At 46.1% G+C, this 19,811-nt stretch overlaps 1 protein-coding gene across 7 annotated transcripts in view; it reads right to left on the reverse strand.

Moving 5' to 3' along the window:
- Positions 1 to 19,811, reverse strand: part of LOC116836020 (ankyrin repeat and fibronectin type-III domain-containing protein 1-like) — a 493,838-nt gene that overhangs the window by 443,380 nt on the left and 30,647 nt on the right. For 5 of the 7 annotated variants that reach the window (XM_075069366.1, XM_032799360.2, XM_032799359.2 and 2 more), the window contains exon 1: positions 851 to 1,188. The exons of 1 other annotated variant lie outside the window; for it this stretch is intronic. In XM_075069366.1, coding sequence (XP_074925467.1) covers positions 851 to 972 — 122 coding nt within the window. In that variant the 5' untranslated portion in view covers positions 973 to 1,188. Of the gene's footprint in view, positions 1 to 850; positions 1,189 to 19,811 lie in introns of those variants that run through there. One more of the 7 variants, XM_032799357.2, reaches the window with a different exon arrangement.

A 19,811-nucleotide genomic window follows, 5' to 3' on the forward strand; every position in this document is an offset into this window, starting at 1 on the left:
CTTGAAGTGGTTTCCATCATATACAGGGCTTGCAGTTTTTTTTCCAATAGCTCTCAGCACCTGTACTATACAAACTGTTCCAGCACCCCTGCAAGCCACAAAATAAAAGAGAACTCTTACACATCTGGAATGCTTTAGCATCTTTAAGCATGATCCAAAGCACCCCCCAAGGCTGGATTCTCTCCCCAAAGATAAGCATACAAGTGTACAATGACTGTTATACCCTACACACTGGCAATCCCTGAGGCTTATCAGAGAATATTCCATGAGGTTAATGGCATTGGATTTGTTTTCTTTCCATTCTCACCAACTACTGTATGTCTGGAAACAAGAGACTCCATTAAGGTAGCTCCCACACACATACCCTCTTTGAACTTAGACTGTTCAACAGCTCGTCGTCCTTTGTGTAATATCCTCCCAATGCTTAGAGTCCCAGAAAAAGGGCCATTTGGCACCCGTAGCTTTAATGTTGTGTAGTAGGGAGAATAGGTGAAGCAGTTTAATATACAAGGAAAGAACAAGAAAAAAGACCCCTGTAAGTGCGCATGCAGTAAAGGATCAGGAAGACTGAATGTCCAAGTTGTGCCTACATCTACAATACACTTTCAGCAGGGAAGCAGACACCAGTGCGCCATACCTTTCACAGGCATCCCAGATGATGGAATAGTCAATTGTGCTCAGATATCCCATGAAACAACACAGACACATATACACCATTTACAAAGGTTTCTCCCTCACCCCCAAGCCCTGATGAGAAAACAGATGAAAGCCTTCCCTGGCCACACAACTGCCCACACAAACACAGGCAGATGCATCGGGAGGGAGTGGTGGACTTTTTTTCTCCCGGTACCTGCATTCGGTGACACTACGGCAGTAGCTGCCGCTTCGACGGCCACTCTGACGGTCTGAGCGGAACTCATTCCTCGACTTCCTCAGGCTGAAGTACTCCGTAAGCTTCCCGAATGAAGACATGGCACCAGCGGTGTCCGAGCATTAGCACGCATACATCTGTGTGCCCTAATCTGAACACACAGTCACACATGCTAGAGCCAGTGTGTGTTCACTACCCCGTGCATTTCACCTTTGGGGGAGGGACAAGGAGGGAGCACTAAGAGAGTCGGAGAAAAAAAGAGAGGACAAAGGAGCAGTTTAGAGAGGTCCATGCTGCATGCTGATATTTTCCACATTTAAAAAGAAGAAATAAAATCCAGCGTGTATTTATCCAAAAAGCAAATACTGGCAGAGGGAGAGCTGCTGAGTTTTACTGCAGCTGCCACCGAACTGAATTAAGGAAAGAAAAAAAATAATCCCCTCTGGAAAGAATCCCTCGGTAATGACAGCATATATCTCACTGCTCTTGCTGTGAGCAGCAGCTCACCAGACACATGCTGCCCCATCGGAAATAGAGGGATTTGGCCTCTAAGGATGCCCACGAGGTATGTAGGAGGCATCCAAGATCTCAGTTTCATTTTTTCTTGAACAAGAGAAGTGGGGAGACTTAGTGGTAGATGATAATACACACACTCCAAAGAACCAGTGTGTCTACAGGCATTTCCAAAAGGTCCATCACATCATGTCTGGGCACTGAAATAAACTCAACCAAGTATGTGGAAATGGGATCCCTTCTTATTTTTCTTATAGCTATTCAGAGTTTGTAAGCCTGATGCTAGCTTGGAGGTGGGGAGAGGACAACAGTGAGACCTGGGGAAAACTCACTTCAGCCACAGTTAGCAACAACACATTAAGTCTGTGAAAATGTAGCCAGGAGAAAGAATATTTGTCAGAATATAAAAAAGCAAATAATGTGCTTAGGATCATCAAGAAAACAACATTGGACTCCTGGCAAATCAGCCAACTGCCTTCACATTCTTTTGATCCCTCGACTGTGGATGCCATATTAAAAATAAAACATTAATTGCTGTTTCTCTGCCCACAGCTACCCGTTGCAAACAGAACCCACTTGAATAAAGGACGGGCATCCAGCATTGAAACCCTGCTATGCATTTTTCTACTTCCCGATTAATCCTTCTGTTCTCTTCTTCCTTTTCACAAGACTCTCATTCACTCCTCTATTTGGATCAAACATCGAAAACAGCAGTTTACCACCAAAGGAGAAGCTGATAGCTGCTCCCCAAACACAGTACAGGCACTGGAGGTGAGATAACCTAAGACCTGCCTGAGAACAGCTATACCATCCCTGTCACACTCCTACACAACAATCAGCTTACTTGCAATTCTTTAAAAGCAACTGTCCTCTCGGTGTTCGGGCTTGCCTGTATTTTAACATCTCTGTTTCCTGCACCTTGACTCTGGGGAGTGAGATTATTCTAGCAAAAATAAAATAAATGATAGAACCTGCTTCCCCTAAGCAAACCTGTGCACAAAGCAGAAATCACCAGTACAACCCCCTGCCTGATCCACCATCCGCTGCGCTGGCTGAGATGCCTGAACATTATTACAGCACGAATGGGGGAGGGGAATTAAGGGGAGAAGAGAGCAGGAGGCAAATAAATAATCAACCCAAATGAATCCGATGTGCATAAAGCACCTGCTGGCTCCTTTCAGCCAAGCAGCTTTGGGAACGTCTGTTGTGGCGGCGGCGACAGCAGCTCCAGCTCCTCTGCAGTCTCTGAATGAATCTCTGTCCCTTTCTCTCTGGCTCCCAGTGACATGCCTCGCAGCAGGTAGAAAAGCCTTCCCGGTACCTTCTCGCTCCCATTAATACTGAATGAGCTCAGAGGGCAGGCTCAGGAATCTATTCACTTCTCAGGATTACAGCTGAGGAATCTATTCTCCCACACACACCTGCCAAAAACCAGCTCCACCTCTGCCTGGATGGTGCAGGAATTTTTTTTCAAGTCAATTCACTTGCTGAGAGAGGGACTGAGACAGAGCATTTGTTATCTCTCTCTCACACACACACAGAAGGAGCACTCTGTCTGCCCCTCTTATCAACTGCCAGATTACCACCCTCAATGAAATGTAATACTTCAAATAAATAAAGTCTAGGAGAAACAGAAGGGGGGGGGGAATTGGGAGGGAGCAGCTTAAAGGGGAACCAAAAAATAAAAGAGACAGACACGGAAGGGGACAACTATTTTCTCTGCACTGAACATGAAAGCTGTCATATGCTTCCTCTTTCTAGGCAGATGCAGCTTGCAAGAAGCAGGCAGACCTTTAGAGGATTATGAGAACTGTTACCTGGTGCAGAAGAAATTATCTTCTATTGAACTATGTAAAGGGCAAAGGGGGAGGGGATGGGTTTAAAACAACACACACATTCCCAGGCAGGCTCAGGAGAGAGAAGAGAGAGAGAAGAATATCAAGATGAGGTTAATTTGATATTTTGAGACCCCTCTCATCCTCATTCTCCTCCACGCTAGCTGATGGGAGGGCAGATGTGCAACACAGGCCTCTCAGGGGAGCCTTGCTCAACTGTCTGCACTCTTCATCATCATGGCTGCGAGGAGAAATGCTCCCCCGAGTATCTCTCTAAGTGTCTGTGTGTGAGGCAGAGGGGCACCCCCTACATAATACGCTGCCTAAAGCAGGGATGGGGTCAACTCGGGATGTTTCAATGATCTGGGTTGAAATCACAGCAGGAAAAAATGCCTGTGCCAACCCACTGGGCGCACAGTCTACTACCCTATGAGGGTTTCAAACTAATCACACCCTCTCCCCAGACCAGCCTGGGTTGGGGGGCATAGCCAATGGAGCCCAAAAGTGTACAAAAGAGGGAAGGCGGGGAGAGAATTGCCTTGCACTGCTCTCCAGCAAACCCATCCAGTTGATGCTCTGGGTATCCCAAACCTCTGTTTACCAGAAGCCAGGAGTAGACGACGGGATGGATCACTCAGTGATTGCCTGTTCTGTTGACTCACTCTGAAGCACCTGGCACTGGCCACTGTCAGCAGACAGGGTACTGGGATGGATGGACCATTGGTCTGACCTAGTATAGCCGCTCTGATGCTCAGACTGACCCAAGCCCCAGCATTCCCCTCAACAAGGGATGGTGCAGCACAGTGAGGTGGGGGGGGGGGGGCACAGCCCCCAGACAGGGCTGCCAACTCCCACAATCCTCCCTGGCATCAGGGATTTCAACTGTGGCTGGAGAATCTGGCCAATGTGAAAGACCCTCCCCGTCTCCGAAATTTCAACCTTCCTGGGGGAAAATCCCCAGTGATTGGCTGCCTCCCTCACTGCCCCGCCTCCTGGGGACAGGCAACCAATCAGAGCTTCTGCAGGAGACAGGCAAAGCTCTCCGCCCCACACCCACCAACGAGGAGCCAACACCAATCTCACAGAAGAGCCCAGCAGTTCAGGACAACTCCACTTTGCGCCCCCGCCCCCTATCCTGCACTTCTTGGGAGGAGCAGGAAGGCTCCTCTGCTCTCCTCCTGTCCCCTTCCCTGCAGCACCTGCCTGGGAAGGGGTAGAGGGGGTGGCAAACCCCTGGAGCTGCCCCTCCAAGCCTGAAAGCAGAGATCCCTGCTGCAGACCCCCTAGGCCTGAAAGAGAGGGTGAAGGACCCAGGAACTGCAGGGGGAGCAGAGGAAAGGCTGGGAGGGCAGAATTGATGTAGGGGTTGAGGGGAGCTCCTGCACCTTACTTTATGCATTTGAGAGAGCTGAAGCCACTAACTGCCACATATCGGAGAGAGGGGGAGGTAAAAAATCCAGACAGGCCAAAAATGTATAATCAAAAAATAAAATCTCATGATTTGGGGGGTCTGACTCATTTTTGAGCTGTTGGAACTGGCAATACTGCATAAGGTAAATCCAATGCTGCTAACCACCCAGATTTTATCATGAATGCTGGGATATCATGAAGGCTAGGACTATAACAGGGTTTAAAAGAGAACTCCATAAATTCTTGGAAGATAGGTCCATCAATGGCTATTAGCCAGGATGGGCGGGGAAGGTGTCCCTAGCCTCTGTTTGTCACAGGGTGGAGATGGATGGCAGGAGAGAGATCACTTGATCATTATGTATTAGGTTCACTCCCTCTGGGACACCTAGCATTGGCCACTGTCGGTAGACAGGATACTGGGCTGGATGGATCTTTGGTCTGACCCAGTATGGCCATTCTTGCATTCTTATGAAACTCACACTACTTGGGAGCTTTTTTCTTAAAGTCCCAGCTCCTGGAATCAAGACTCTCAGCTTTCATTTATACAGAAAATACATTTCTAACCCTCGTGGTTGCAGAACACCACTTGAAAATAGGAATCCTAAAGGTTCTAACATCAGAGAGCAAATGAAAGGAAACCAATGTTTCTTATTTTAAAATCTCATGATTATTTGGGGCCTGACTCATGATTCCAGAAAGCTTAGGGTTTGCAATGCTTTAATTCCCCTCTGGTCCAAAATCAAACACCCTACTCCTCTCTAGTAGTTTAAATGAGCATCCCCTTCTAGGGAGGTTCTAGAAACCTGCTCCCTTTTTCTGTCCTCACCAGACAAAAATGTAGGGCATATAGAAAGAGAAAGATGACTAGCTAGTCAGTCTCACAGAGTTCAAGGCTAGAAGGGACCGCCAGATCATCCAGGTTGACCTTCGGTCTCTCACAGGTCACCAACACCATCCAGCTCCCACACACTAAACACAACTGTCAAAACTAGACCAAAAGAGCCCAACTAGACCAAAACAGGAGACTAGACTGTTATGTGCCATAAGTAGAGAATAGGAGGGAGATAGGTGCATCAATGCCCAATGCTGCCACCACGGCAGGGAAATGACTAAGTGAGATATACCCTGATAATCCTGGCACGTGATCTGCATCCACACACTACAAAGGAAGGTGAAAACCCCTAAGGTCTCTGTCAATCTGGGGGGAAATCTCTTCCCAACCCCACAGATGATGATCAGTTAGACTCTGAGCATGTGAACAAGAACCAGCCAGCCATATATCAGAGAGAGAAGATTCTCACTCTCAGCCTGCAAGGTATGGGACTACCCTATCAAATAGCCCATTGCCAGCCATGGCCATCCCTGATGCTTGAGAGGAAGGAGCCAAAAAAAAACCCCCCACACCCCAAAACCCAAAGACACTGGGGTTAAAAGATCCCTTCCTGACCACTACAGGTGACTTGCTGATGCCCTGAAGGATAAGATTTTAGGGACATAAGACATGAGTTGGAAGGGACCCCCCAGGGCTGCCAAATCCATCTCCTGTACCATTGACAACCCTATCATACAATGCCCCTCATGAATCTGTCAAACTCTTGCAAAACAAATTATATTGTTTGCCCCCAAAATTCCGTGCTGTTCCAGAATCTCACTCCCTAGAAACCTTCTAATTTCCAGCCTAAATTTGTCCAGGGCCAATTTATATGCATTTTTTTCAGTGCCAACATTATCCTTTAGCTTCAATAGCTCTTCACTCTCTCTGACGAACAGATGAAATGTCATTCTAGCTCCTTATACTAGGCACCTCTGGAAGAAAATCAGGGATGAAGTAACTCCATGCAGCCCTGGGAGGTAGCAGACATATGAATGTACTGCTCAGTGTCCTGAGCTCTAAAAGTGTAAGAAAGGGCAACAATGCAGAGTCATGTGTATGCAGTGTAAGATTATACATTTGGTAATTTATGTGAACCAATTTTTTTCATTCCACCCAATAGCCCAGAAACTGTCCTTCCAAATGTGGACCCCTGCTCTGGGACTTTCACATCTTCCCCACTTCTTGGCTGCTTCTTCCAGCCTCTCCCCAGGTTTTCTCTTTCACCCTCTCTGCTGCCTTTGTGTGCTTTCCCCACTGCAGAATTCTAATACCCCAGGGATCCCTTTTCACATCTTTCCAACAATAAGCATTGAAAAAGTCTTCCAGACGCATTCTGAACACATCCACACTATGTATCTATCCAGGAATTTATGCCATATTCATTCATACTTCATATCCGAGCCCCATGAAGTATCATTTGTCTTTGCTTCCAATAGTAAAACTGGTTGTCCCTCTACAATTTTAAAAAGAACGGGAGAATCATTAAAAACAACTGTTTGATATTTTACATTTGCCACAAATGCAATATCATTTGCTTTGCTTATAAACTCTGGGAGAACGACCATTTTCAGTACAATGTTCTAGCATTTGGCCTTTCCATTGCAACTGGGATCTTTGCTAAATGTCTGTTTGCAGTAGCAGCCCATTTACAATAGTATTTTCATCTGTTCTAATCATATGTCTGGAGCATCTTTCAGTTACTGGCTCCCCCTTAGGGTTGAATGGGCTGTTAGGGCAAACCTGCCTCAGTTTCCCCTTTGCTTGGCCAATCACCATTTAGTCCCATGTCTGGCAGTTCCTTTCTATGACTCCAGCCCTCTGGTTGGGCCATTAATAGTCTCCTCTCTTGGGACAGTAAAAAGTCTAGTGAAATGGAAGGCCAGCAACATTAGTGAATGGTTGACAGTCTCCAGACTCTTGGGGTTTGGACCCCTTTTCTCTGCAGCCTTCAACACTAGGACTGACCAAGACCTCTCCCCTTCCCTCCCACCAGATAGACTCCCTCAGACCCATCTCCCCACTTCCCAGAACCCTAGGCCACTATCTCCTCACACTGCCTCCGATATCTCTTCAACTCCCAGCCCACTCCAGAAGAAGGGATGGGAGCTCAGCAAGGACAGACATGTGCCACACTGCAAAGCAAAGAGGAAGAACCATCCCCCCGTGCTCCCCCCCCTCCACACACACACACCTCTCGGAACATAACCTTTACTACTTGTCAGTTAACCTGGGCCCCCTCATTAAGACGACCCAGGTTGCGCCCTTGGGAAAGTTATAGGTGCCAGGGAGTAGAAGAGAATGGTAGAATGCATAGTATGGAGACCAGAGCCATAGGACAAGCATGTGAGGCTAGGGCAAAGAAAGAGGAGATGGAGGAACAGGAGAGAAGCAAATTACAACAGAGCTGGAAGACAGGAAAGAAAACACGAGAAAGCAGAAGAGATGACCACAGAAGGAAAGCTACAGAAAATCCATGGCCTTTGGGTATGTCTACACTGCAATTCAAGGTGTGATGCTCAAAAATAAATATCCTTTTAAAAAATTAGTTATAAACTTTTTTGATTCTTAAAGAAAGTTCAAGTCTGAGTTTTGAACCATGTCATTTTCCCATTCTAGAATCAGCCAGGAAAGGTGCTCCCTGCTTGTCCTGCCAATTTGAAAGTTGGAGTTTGTATCTGTTGACAAATGTGGATTAATAGTTTCAGTGCTACAGAAGGGAACAGAACACAGCAAGTGAACAAATGGCTAGGAAACATATATAGTTCTAAAAGGAGCTGCTCTTACTTCCATTTCTAATGACTTTACACATATGCAGTGATTATATTGGTAAGAAGACTTCTTTCTTTTTCACCAATTCGAAATGTTTGCACCTATTCTTGGCTGTAGGCACATTATATAAATTAAAATCCACAAAATGCTTGATGAACTGCCCATACTGTATGCAAAAAACAGTGGCTTGATGTAACAATCACCCCACAACAGGCCGTGCTACATTCCTCAACCAGCCCACTCCCCAAATGCCCAAAAGAAAACCTAAGCTTTACAATATACACGCAAGATTATCAAATTCAAGCTCTGTGCTACCCAGAGGGCAGTGAGTTCACTTCCAAAACAGAGTACACCAACCTGAAACGACCCTGCCAACAGCCTCCTCTTATTCCAACTAGGGGGCTGATAGCTCAAGCACCTCTATTGATCTCACGTGAAGCAGCATCTCAGAGAAAGAGGTGGTCTCTTAGGTAAGCAGGTCCACGACAACTTAGGGCTTTTGAGGTTACAATAAAAACTCCACCAGCAATCTATTTACATCCAGCGCAGACTACAGTGTATCAGCGTAATGTGATCTTTGCATGTGTACCACTTAATAACCAAGCAGCATTTTCAGATTGGCTCAAGCTGTAGCTTAATACAGAGCCCATTTAGCGATCCCTTCTCGAGGTGGCAAAGGCATGGAATGGGTAATTATTTCCAGTAGCATCCAGAGGCCATTATCAGCACCCAATTGTGCAAGACAGGCCCTGCTCTGAGCAGTTTACAATCTGAGAAATGGATAATGGTAGCAAGGGTCTCATCCCTGCGGGAAGGTCTCTCCACATTAGACAGAATGGGACACTCCTGGCCATGACTGCCACCACATCATTCAGAAGCAGTCCAGGATGTAATAAAACTCCTAAAAGTTACAAACCTGTTAAAATCTCTTTGGAGCAGCCACTTTGTGTGTTCCATGTGTGTACAGCATCTAGCAAAATGGGGTCCTGGCACAAGACTAGGGCTCCTAAGCAACACAGTAATACAAGTAACCATTAATAATAAATGACACCGCCGCTCCCTCATTGTGCTGGAAATCACCTTTGCCAGTGCTTCCAGCTGATTCCCCTCATCATCTCCTCCATTTTGCCTACAGCGCGTCACAGCTATTCAGTCCTCCTCAGGCTGACACTGGTCATCTAGGATCACCCAGGATTTGCACCAAAAGGTGCAGTAAAACATATGCTACAGACAGACAACACAGCCTCCTTAGGAGCTCTGCTAGTGGCCTTGTATCTAGGTTGAATGGGAGCAGGGCTGGCTCCAGGCACCAGCGTAGCAAGCAGGTGCTTGAGGTGGCATGCCACGGGGGGCGCTCTGCCGGTTGCCAGGAGGGCGGCAGGTGGCTCCGGTGGACCTCCCGCAGGCATGCCTGCGGAGGGTCCACTAGTCCCGCGGCTCTGGTGGAACATCCGCAGGCACGCCTGCGGGAGGTCCACTGGAGCCGCGGGACTGGCGAGCAGCAGAGCGCCCCCTGTGGCGTGCCACCATGCTTGGGGCGGCGAAATGGCTAGAGCTGGCCCTGAATGGGAGAGATGAAAAGCTGGACCCCTTCCCTTCCTCACACAAGCATGTATTTATCTGTACACACATTCCCTTCCCCTCCTCGCAACACCTACTTGCCTAGTAGCTTAATTTTGTTGTTGTTAAAAGGGGAATAATTTGGCATTATCTGATGCAAGTTCAGTACCAATAGATCACAGGAAGGTCTGGATGCATGGGGGTTGGATGGATGGGGGAGCAGCTCCACATACAGTGATCCCTCTTCCTGCAGCTGAGGAGTGATGGGTGCAGGAAGTGGGGGATGGGGGGATTTTGAAGAGCTTCCTGCAGCCTGGGGAGAAATCTTGGGGTGGTTCAGACCTGGCCCTAGATGCCATGCAGGGGAAGAGGAAGTCTCATCCTCCACAGCCCAGCCAGGACTAGCAGCTGAGCCCGGCACAGGATAGGAACCACCAGCCAGGTCTCCCTCAATCCTGTCCCCTGCCCCACAGTGATTTACCTCTCTGCCAGCTGCCCTGGGCACCCAAAACATACTGTCAGGGAAAGTTGCGTGACTGCTCTTGTTGCTTCCCTGTCAGAAAGTCATTTTTCTGTGGGGCAGCAAAGAAATCTGTAGGGACGCAGAATTCCCCTAGGAGTAACTATAGCGCCCAAGAGGAAGGCAACACAGCACTCCTCTCTAAGTCAGCACTGAGGCAATGACCTACTATGGTGGTAGGGGGTGCTGTGCTCTTGCGAATACTTAATTGACCACAGGTACTTATGACTTTTTTTTAATATTTTATCCCCACTTCATTTCTTATATGAGTTGTGGTGTTCTCTTGGCATCCTATCCAAATTCTAATTTCCCTGTGTTCCCCCAACAGTTTAAACCAATTCTCATGAATTTCCTGTTTAAAACTTGAATAGTATTGCTGTGTGATGTGAAATAGTTGCTATGTTTCACTCCAGACTGGGCTGTCTTTCTGTGTTAAGTGCAGAGATTTTTTTTTTATTTTATTTTGGGGGTAGGGGGGATTAATTTAAAATATTGTGTCTATATAGTCATTAAGTAGAGCACTCTGGAATCTTTAGGCATGAAGGAACTATATATACACATGTAGAACTACTATACATAAGGGCCAGATGAACTGATTAAACTGGCCTTCCGGGTTGCTGCAACTTGTGCTCTCTGCTGTCACTTGGGACAACTTAGGTGTGATTTCTCACAATCCCTATGTAGGCAGAATTTAGGACCATTGTGGAAGCAGCATGTTCAGTCCCTGGGAAAGACACAGAAACACCTTCTAGAGGATGTGGCTACACTGTGGGGGGTCAGAGAGAGGAGTCCGACACAGACCTCTCTGCCTGGTGCAGAAGATGGATGCCCGGAGGATATTTGAGACAAGAATGGGGCAGAGAATCAATGATTTAACATTGTTTTAATTGGACTTTTAAAAATATTTAATTACATTCGTATAAAATTTAGACTTGTTTAAAATATAAACTTGGATGTATAGCCACCTGCCTCCAGGACAGAGCTCACTAAAAAATCACAGCAGGCTTTTTAATAAATAAGCCCATTTCTGAGCAGAGCAGGGCTGGCTCATCGTACCAGTGGCATTGTTGGTATTTTTAACCCAGGTTTCTGGAATGCTAACAAAACATCATGGTGTGCTGCTGGCATCTTTTTCCATCCTAAACATAAACAGAAGCACCGCAGGCAAACATGTGGCCTCTCTAATCCTTATCACCTCTACGCAGTGCAGGCAGCTTTTGACAAAATGTTTTGTGACAGCTTGGGTGGCCAGAGCTGACAGCAGTGGTACAAAGTGCTCCCTTTCTTAATGTTAAGTCAGGCTGGAGGAGGCACCTTCCCTGAGCTCCAAGCACTGCAGCCCGAGCCATCTCCGAAACACACTGCAGTGAGCTATGCGGATGAGGCAGTACATTGAGGTTTCTTCCTTTACCACATCCCAGCAGAGGAAACCCCATTGCTGTATCAAGTGACTGCCTCCTCTTTGCAGTTCTTATGCACATGAAACTCAATGAGGAAAGCAAGAAGCCATTTGTATATTTCCTTCTTTCAGGCTCTGTATGCAGAATCCCTGACCAGATGTCACAGTCCTAACCTAATGCTTCTACAACAGGTGAACCAGGTCTGCAGGGCACAGTTCAGCATTTGCTTAAAGAAGCAAGTCCAACAGGGAAAAAATTAAGTAAAAGTAGAACAGAAGACTGTGAAACACAGAACATACAAGCCATTCAACATTTCTTTGATAAAATCCAGGTGACAAGGCTTCTGACAGTTTGGAGAAGAGTGCAGAAATATTGAATTTATTTCAAATGTAAAAAAAAATTTCCTGCATCATTAGGTATTATAGTTAACAGTCAAACAGATTTATTCATTACAACCTAGAACACCTTTTATGAGCCTTAAAATGCAAGCTGATCTCTACTGTATATGCCAACATCCCCTCTGTCAGAATCCACATATTTAAATAGATCACTGAATATCCTGCATTTTGGTGTGTAAAAGATTCCCTCAAGTCTCATCCTCTTTGGAAAAGCACAAACGTATTGCCTGGTATGAAAAGAAAGAAGTGATGACTTCAGCCTACCTACAACCCTGGAGTGGCTGCTGCTGGCTTTTAGAGACCTATGAAACAGTGTGCCCTTGTTGCCAAGAAGGCGAAAGGCATTTGGGGCTGTATAAGTAGGGGCATTGCCAGCAGATCGAGGGATGTGATCATTCCCCTCTATTCGGCATTGGTGAGGCCTCATATGGAGTACTGTGTCCAGTTTTGGGCCCCACACTACAAGAAGGATGTGGAAAAATTCAAGAGTCCAGTGGAGGGCAACAAAAATGATTAGGGGGCTGGAGCACATGACTTATGAGGAGAGGCTGAGGGAACTCAGATTATTTAGTCTGCAGAAGAGAAGAATGAAGGAGGATTTGATAGCTGCTTTCAACTACCCAAAAGGGGGTTCCAAAGAGGATGGATCTAGACTGTACTCAGTGGTACCAGGTGACAGAACAAGGCGTAATGGTCTCAAGTTGCAATGGGGGAGGTTTAGGCTGGATATTAGGAAAACTTTTTCACTAGGAGGGTGATGAAACACTGGAATGGGTTACCTAGGGAGGTGGTGGAATCTCCTTCCTTAGAGGTTATTAAGGTCAGGCTTGACAAAGCTCTGGCTGCGATGATTTAGTTGGGGATTGGTCCTGCTTTGAGCAGGGAGTTGGACTAGACGACCTCCTGAGGTACCTTCTAACCCTGATAGTCTATGATTCCATGGAAGTACAAGCACATTTAGCACAAACATACAGGCTGTTGTGTCAATTTGTGATCACACAGCAGTGTAAAGTTGAAGCAATGCAGTGAACTCAATGCAGTTACTGTGAATTTACACACCAGCATAAGAGCAAAATGCAGTCCATGTACCTTACAGCGTAACTTCAGGCAACTCAGTTTAGCTGACAATTACTCAAAAAGACATCTCTTCTGTGAGAACCACATAAACGCAAATCCACTGCCAAATCAGTGATATACATAGTTCCATGAGTACAACACCAAGGAAAATGCTTACCTGCTGGCCGTTAGTAATAAGATGCCTTATTTGGCACAGCTCAGTGGAAGATCAGCACTGAAATAGCCAGGGCACGTATGCGTTGGCAGAGCTAGGATGGAAGCTTGCAAAAGGCACGCCTGCACTTTGCACTCCTATAACCAGTGTTATCCAAACTTTCACTCATTAACACTGAAAGTCACTCCAAAAGAAGAAAATGAAAGCAGAAGTTAAAAAGCATGCGTGGGTTTTTTTGATGATGGAAAGCACTATGCAAGTGCTAAATATTAAGAGTTATAATAAAAAGTATAGAGTACTGGATGCACTATAATTTCAGTTCCACCAGGCATTTCCACTTTAATTATCAGTTATATTGTACTATGTATGAATTTCAGAGCTGGTACGTGGTATTACAACAGCCACATTAATTTACTAATTTGCCTAGTGTATCATTGACAAGTCGCTGGAACAGAATCCATGTAGTAAAATTAGTACCCTATAATTTCAGCAGCAACCAGCAGTAAATCCTGCTGTAGCATGGTCCAAGTTATAGTTACAATGGCACATTCTAACAGAAAGAGCACTGAACTGTGCAGGGAAGACTTCAGAGCCACACAATTACCTAGTAATTTGAGCCACTTTCCTACACATGAAACAAATCCAGACATCCTGAAGATGAGTAAGAAGACTATCACAGCAATATCTTTAAAACACTGAACTCTCCTTTCTGAATGCTACCCTCTGCCTTTGTGTTCTGTGGAGGTATCAGCACTGCGCCACCAACCACACGCCTCCCCTGCACTTCCCAAAATACCTGCATAAGAAGGCTCATTTCCTGACCTGCTCCTCCATGGTACGAAGAGTCCAGTATGACGTGTTCCCTTTGATACAAATGAATATTTATGGCTGAGATCAGCTCAAAATTCATTTCCATGAAGAAGCATTCAGTGAGGGTGCAAAGGCATCATTTGATATAAAACAGAAAGAAAAGGAGAACAAGAGGGGAGTCACCATTCACTGTACTGAACAGCAACTATGAGTAACTGTCTGGATCCAATCAGCATGGATGCCCAAAGCAATCCATCAGCGTTTAGTCCTTGCCAGTGTGGTAAAAGGAGACTCTACTTTCCTTCTCAATCCCAGAGATCACTGGGAATGAGCTGCTGCTCTCCCTTGCCAGAAAGCTCTCACCATAAAGTTATTTCATCTCCACTTGAAAGGGCTCTTCTGGTCTGCAACTTTGTACAGTTGTTATCAAGTTACTCTGCAGATGATCACAGTCCAAAGCAGGTGGGTCCCTTCTTCCTTCCCCTCAAACAATGCATACGCAGCTAGTTCAGCCTTGCAAGGGAGAGGGAAGGTCAGCACAAAAGCCAAATGAGTTAGTAGCAGCCAAAGTGGTTAAATGGGGGGTGGGGGAGAGGGGCAGAGGAAATGAGAAAGGCTTTGGTAACTAGAGAAGGAGGAAAGTTGGTCCCTTTAAAAATAGAGGGGAAGATGAAATTTATAGCTCTCCAATCTTTGAGACACTAAGCTCCTTTACAAGAAAAGAAGTTTGCACAATTAGGAAGTAATGAAGACTTTGTAAAGCAGCACTGACCAGATGAAGGGAAGGGAAAAAACTGAACCCATGAGCTAAATCCTGCTCATTACTTTACACGAGTAAAGCAACAGAGACTTCTCCCAAACTACATAACCCAGTTGTACACTAGCATTGTCTGTCAGAGAAAATAGTTCGCTGCTTACTGAACTACGAACAATGGTTTCAGAGAAATTATGGCAAATGGAGGATGTTCTGCACTGAAGGAGGAGTCAATGTGGTAAAAAGAAGTTAACAAAGGAAAGGAAAGTGATCCTGGCCATTACTATTCTACAGACTATCTACAGTCCCCAGAAAAACAACAGAGTCAGCATTGAGAAAGAAAGCTAAGCATCTAGAGAGTAACAGAAAACAATAGAAATAAACTGGCTGGATTAATAAAGAATTACGTGTGCCAATCTTAATTTTTGATAGGCTTCTCTGCTATTCTCAGGTCTCCTATCAGTTCCTCTTCCTCCCTGTCAATCAAATGTACATCCAAGATGGCTCTTCTGGTTAGGTTCTCTTCCTTCTGGGGATCAGGAAGTTGATTTCTGCATAATTTAGGAACCACATGCTACAGGTATCTGGGTAGCTGATGTTGCCTGCAAGTATTGTTTCCTGTGCAAGTATTGTTTCGAGTACCGCCGAGGAATTTTTCATCCTCACTTCACCCATCCCCCTTCACTCCTGTCCTGATGGTCTGCAGCAGATGGCTTCTATCATTTCCCCATCAGTTTCCAGTCCTTGTACATAATCCATAGGATTTCATCACCACAATTCTTTATTGACCACTTGCACCTTTTTGAGGTTCAGCTCAGAACCAAAGGGTTAGGCCAGAGTTTCTTAAGCAGGGGCCGCCACTAGAGTAGGGAAAGTCCCTAGCGGGCCAGGCCGGTGTGTTTACCTGCCCCGTCCGCAGGTCTGGCCAATCGTGGCTCTCACTGGCTGTGGATCGCTGCTCCGGGACAATGGGAGCTGCTAAAAGCTGTGGCCAGTAAGTCCCTCAGCCCACGCCGCTTCGAGCATCTCCCATTGGCCCAGAACAGCAATCCGCAGTCAGTGGGATCCGCGATCGGCCGGACCTGTGGATGGGGCAAGTAAACACACCAGCCCAGCCTGCCAGGGGCTTTCCTTACACAAGCGGCGACCCCTGTTTGAGAAACCCTGGGTTAGGCTGACATTTGTATCACCAGTTTCAAGTTGGAAAGGTATATGCTGGAGAAGTGAGATGCTGACCCTCCAACCGGCATACAGTTACATTAGGACTATAGTATTTAGAAACCACAGTGACTGGCACCTTAGAAATTCTATCAATTATACTACCATATCCCTCAAAAATTCACCATTCTTCTTTTAAAGGTTCCCTAAAGGGATTCCCTGAAGGAAGGGTGGACTAGGTTGCTCTGTCCCTCTCCCTGACAGGTGTAGGGATTTACAGCCTTCTGTTTGGGGGGGAAAGGAGGACCTCTTAGGAACCTAAGGGAAGCGTATGGTGAAGGCTGTGGCAGTGCCTAGTTTCCAGCCCAAAGTGGTGAAGGACATATCGGCTCTTCAAGCATAGGGCTTTGATATTTTTATTCTCTTTTCATTATTGATCTCTCATTCTCTAAAGCTGGCTGGTCACCATCTCTCTGCCTTTTTATTTCTTGCCAAGTTGTTCTCTCACCTAAACATCAGCCCTTCTCCAGACCTAGAGGGGAAACGAAAAAGGGTGCAGAATTTGTAAGTTTCAGCCTGGAAATAAAAATGGTAAAGCAGGGAGCCTGTGTACTAGTTTGAACGGTAATGAAAAACCTCAAACACCTTGAAATACTTCTGTTTAAAGGGTCATTGTTAGCTCATGCTCTAGCTCAGAGAGAAGTTACCAGATTGATGCAGAAGTTAGAGGATGAGGTTCTCTAGACTGTGTTATGAAGGAGGTCTTCTGCCCAGTGGCATACAGTGCCCTTCCAGGGTGTCAAGTTCAGCAGAACCCAAACCTCTGAAAAACAGGAACTAAAAAGAGTTAAGGTACCCGCCAACACCATCTTCACTCTACCACCTGGAGCTGGTAAGCACCACGGGGAGTTATGTGCATGTCCTCCAGCTGCACTCACTGTGTTAGGTGTAGCTATATGGAATGGTGGGAGGATTAGCTGGAGAAGTTTGGTAGAGCTGGGATTGTGATATGAGCAGATCTGAGAGGCTCTTATCTTCATAAGAGATGGTTCTGCAGAACAGCACCACCCCAGGTTTCTTATTAGCGTCTTGGTGGTAGGGACACAGTTCTGTGTGCCTGAAACTCACCATGGGGGGGGAGGGGAGGGAGTTTAAGTGTTCTTTGTTTACTAGTCTCTCAAGACTGGCTCACTTTCCAGTTTTATCTTCCTACCCCATTTTCTCAGCTTTCGGCCCTTTTATCCCTGTAGCGGGGAAGAAGCAGAACTTTGAACAATCTATTTGCCTTTGATTGATCAGGCTTGAGCCAAGGTCGGCAATAGGGATATTCCACCAGCCAAACTAATTCCCAGAGGGAATCTACTGCAATGCCAGCTGAACTAAACAGAGCAGACAGTTTCTAACTCTACAAATTGACACTGTGGAATATTAAAAAGCTATAGTATGAACTAGTCAATAAACATCATTAACTGCTGGTCACAGGAGATCGCTCACAGATTGACTGATGTAGCAATACATTTCTAAGAACCATACATATCAAAGAATAGGTCTCCTCTCTTCATCCCCTGACCACTGCAGGGCTATTTGCTACAGTACATTAAGTGCTTGTCCCATCCAATTTCAAATGACTCAAGTACTAGTGCTTCCAAGAGTACTTCAGGGAAATTATTCCATGGAGTTTCCCAGTATTTCTCTTCAATTTACCGCTGCTTAATTTCCTCCCACTGATTCTCATAAGATCAAATTACACCCCTAAACAATTCCTCTCCCTTAGATTTTACAACCTTGCTATGGTTCTAGTGAGCATACCTCTTACTTTCCTTTAGCCATGATATATTCATATAGTTCTTTGATCTTTCCCCACAAATCAGTCCCTCCAGCCCTTAACGATTTTGTTCTTTTCTGAATTCCTTGCAATTGGTGGTTGCCAGGTGCAATCTCACCAGAGCCATATGTAGGACTACCACTTCCCTGGGCCATAAAGTGAGGCCTCCACATGCCTGGAGTCCAGACCAGAATTGCACTGGCTTTTTTTTTTCTCAACACCACCAGAGCACATTGCATTAGGACATCTCCAGGACCATCACTGCACTACAGTGAGCTTGCCGCTTGCTTCTGGCATCCCCGCAGTCTCATTGCCTCCTGTGCATCCCAGAAGCCACAAAGCTCCTCCCAAATTGCTATGGCATGCTGCTCCAGCAGGACTGAAACTCACAGCTCCCATGTTAGTGGCAGGCACCCTCTTCTCAACGACATCAGCCCTAGCTTGCAGCTCTTCTGAATGCCTTCTCTGGATCACCCACAGACACATACTTCTAATTTAAACAAGAACATGGACAGCCCCATCTGCCCACCTTTCCCTTCCTTTAGTCCAGAAAGGGCATTATTTCCTCCACTTGTGCAGGCACAGAGCCTTGCTTCTACTTGTCAGAGACACTCCCTTCTCCCTGTCACCACCACTGCATCCTTTGGATCACACAAAATACATATTTCAGACTAGAGGAGACCAGAATGTACTGGAAGAATAGAGACCTACATTCTGCACAAATGTCTGTGTTCTGCCTCATCTACCCCACAGTAAGTCTTTCCTGCTGGGGCCCCAATTCTTTATTTACCCCACTACTTCATATCAAACAGTGTCAGCACAATTACCATGTAGCCAGTGGCAAGTGGCTGACTCCACCACCAACTTCTTCGGGATAAAAAAAGCAAGGGAAAAGAACCAGTGCAGGAGATACGGAGCAGGCTGATAGGAACTCACCAAGAATGGTTGACTGAGCAACAATGCTGTAGTGCCCATAGGAGTAAATCAGTTTATCAGTGTGAATATTCCCATCTAAATGGAAGGGAAGAAGGGCATGCCTGTGACGCAGTACAGCCCTACCTGTCTGAGTACAGCCAAGCCTTCCTCTCCCTACAACACATGCACTCCCCACACCCATACTGCCTACTGAGACAGCCAGGTATCTTCGAAAAAGGGGCTGCTTTAGATATGAAACCAATGGCATTGAAGCTGTAATGCTGTTCCCAGGTTCAGTATTCCAACACACCAAAGACATCTGCAAGAATTAAAAAATGGAGGATGAGTAAATGGTCAAAAATCCCAACAGGCCAACAAACACACCTGCCAAAGAAATATCTTCAACAAGGTGATTCACCCTAGTGCACACAACACCATGTGCCATGTATGTCCCCAGAACAGATCTCCAGTGGTCTCTGGACAGGGATGATTTCAACTCCAGAAACCCAATGCAACCAGAGTAAAAATAAGCCCCTTTCACATCAGAAATGCTCCCATCAAGCTAGGAAGTGCTGGCATTTGAGTGAGGAAGCTTGTATCCCCAAGGAGCCAAGAGACCAGTGGGCTCCTGATTTCCATGCTCAGCAACGTTGCTACGAATTGAGAGGGTTAGTTATTGCCTTGGGAACAGCGCTGGCCCGTCTGCTGATGTGTATCAATTTGTTAAAGTGGCTGCTCATGCACTTAAGCCTGGATCTTGAAGTATCCGCATTTATTACATTCCCTCTGGACCCTGAGCTTGGCATTGCCTTCAGTCAGGATTAGCACATTACAGTAAGAGAGGAGTTTGCTAGCAGGCCCTAACAGTGGCTCAGGAGGGAAGACATGCTAACATACCTACCTCATCATCAGGGTGGCACCACATCACATCACATTTGATACAATACACACACATCATAAATACTAAC

This window comes from Chelonoidis abingdonii, chromosome 9 (genome assembly GCF_003597395.2).
Source record: "Chelonoidis abingdonii isolate Lonesome George chromosome 9, CheloAbing_2.0, whole genome shotgun sequence".
NCBI lineage: Eukaryota > Metazoa > Chordata > Testudines > Testudinidae > Chelonoidis > Chelonoidis abingdonii.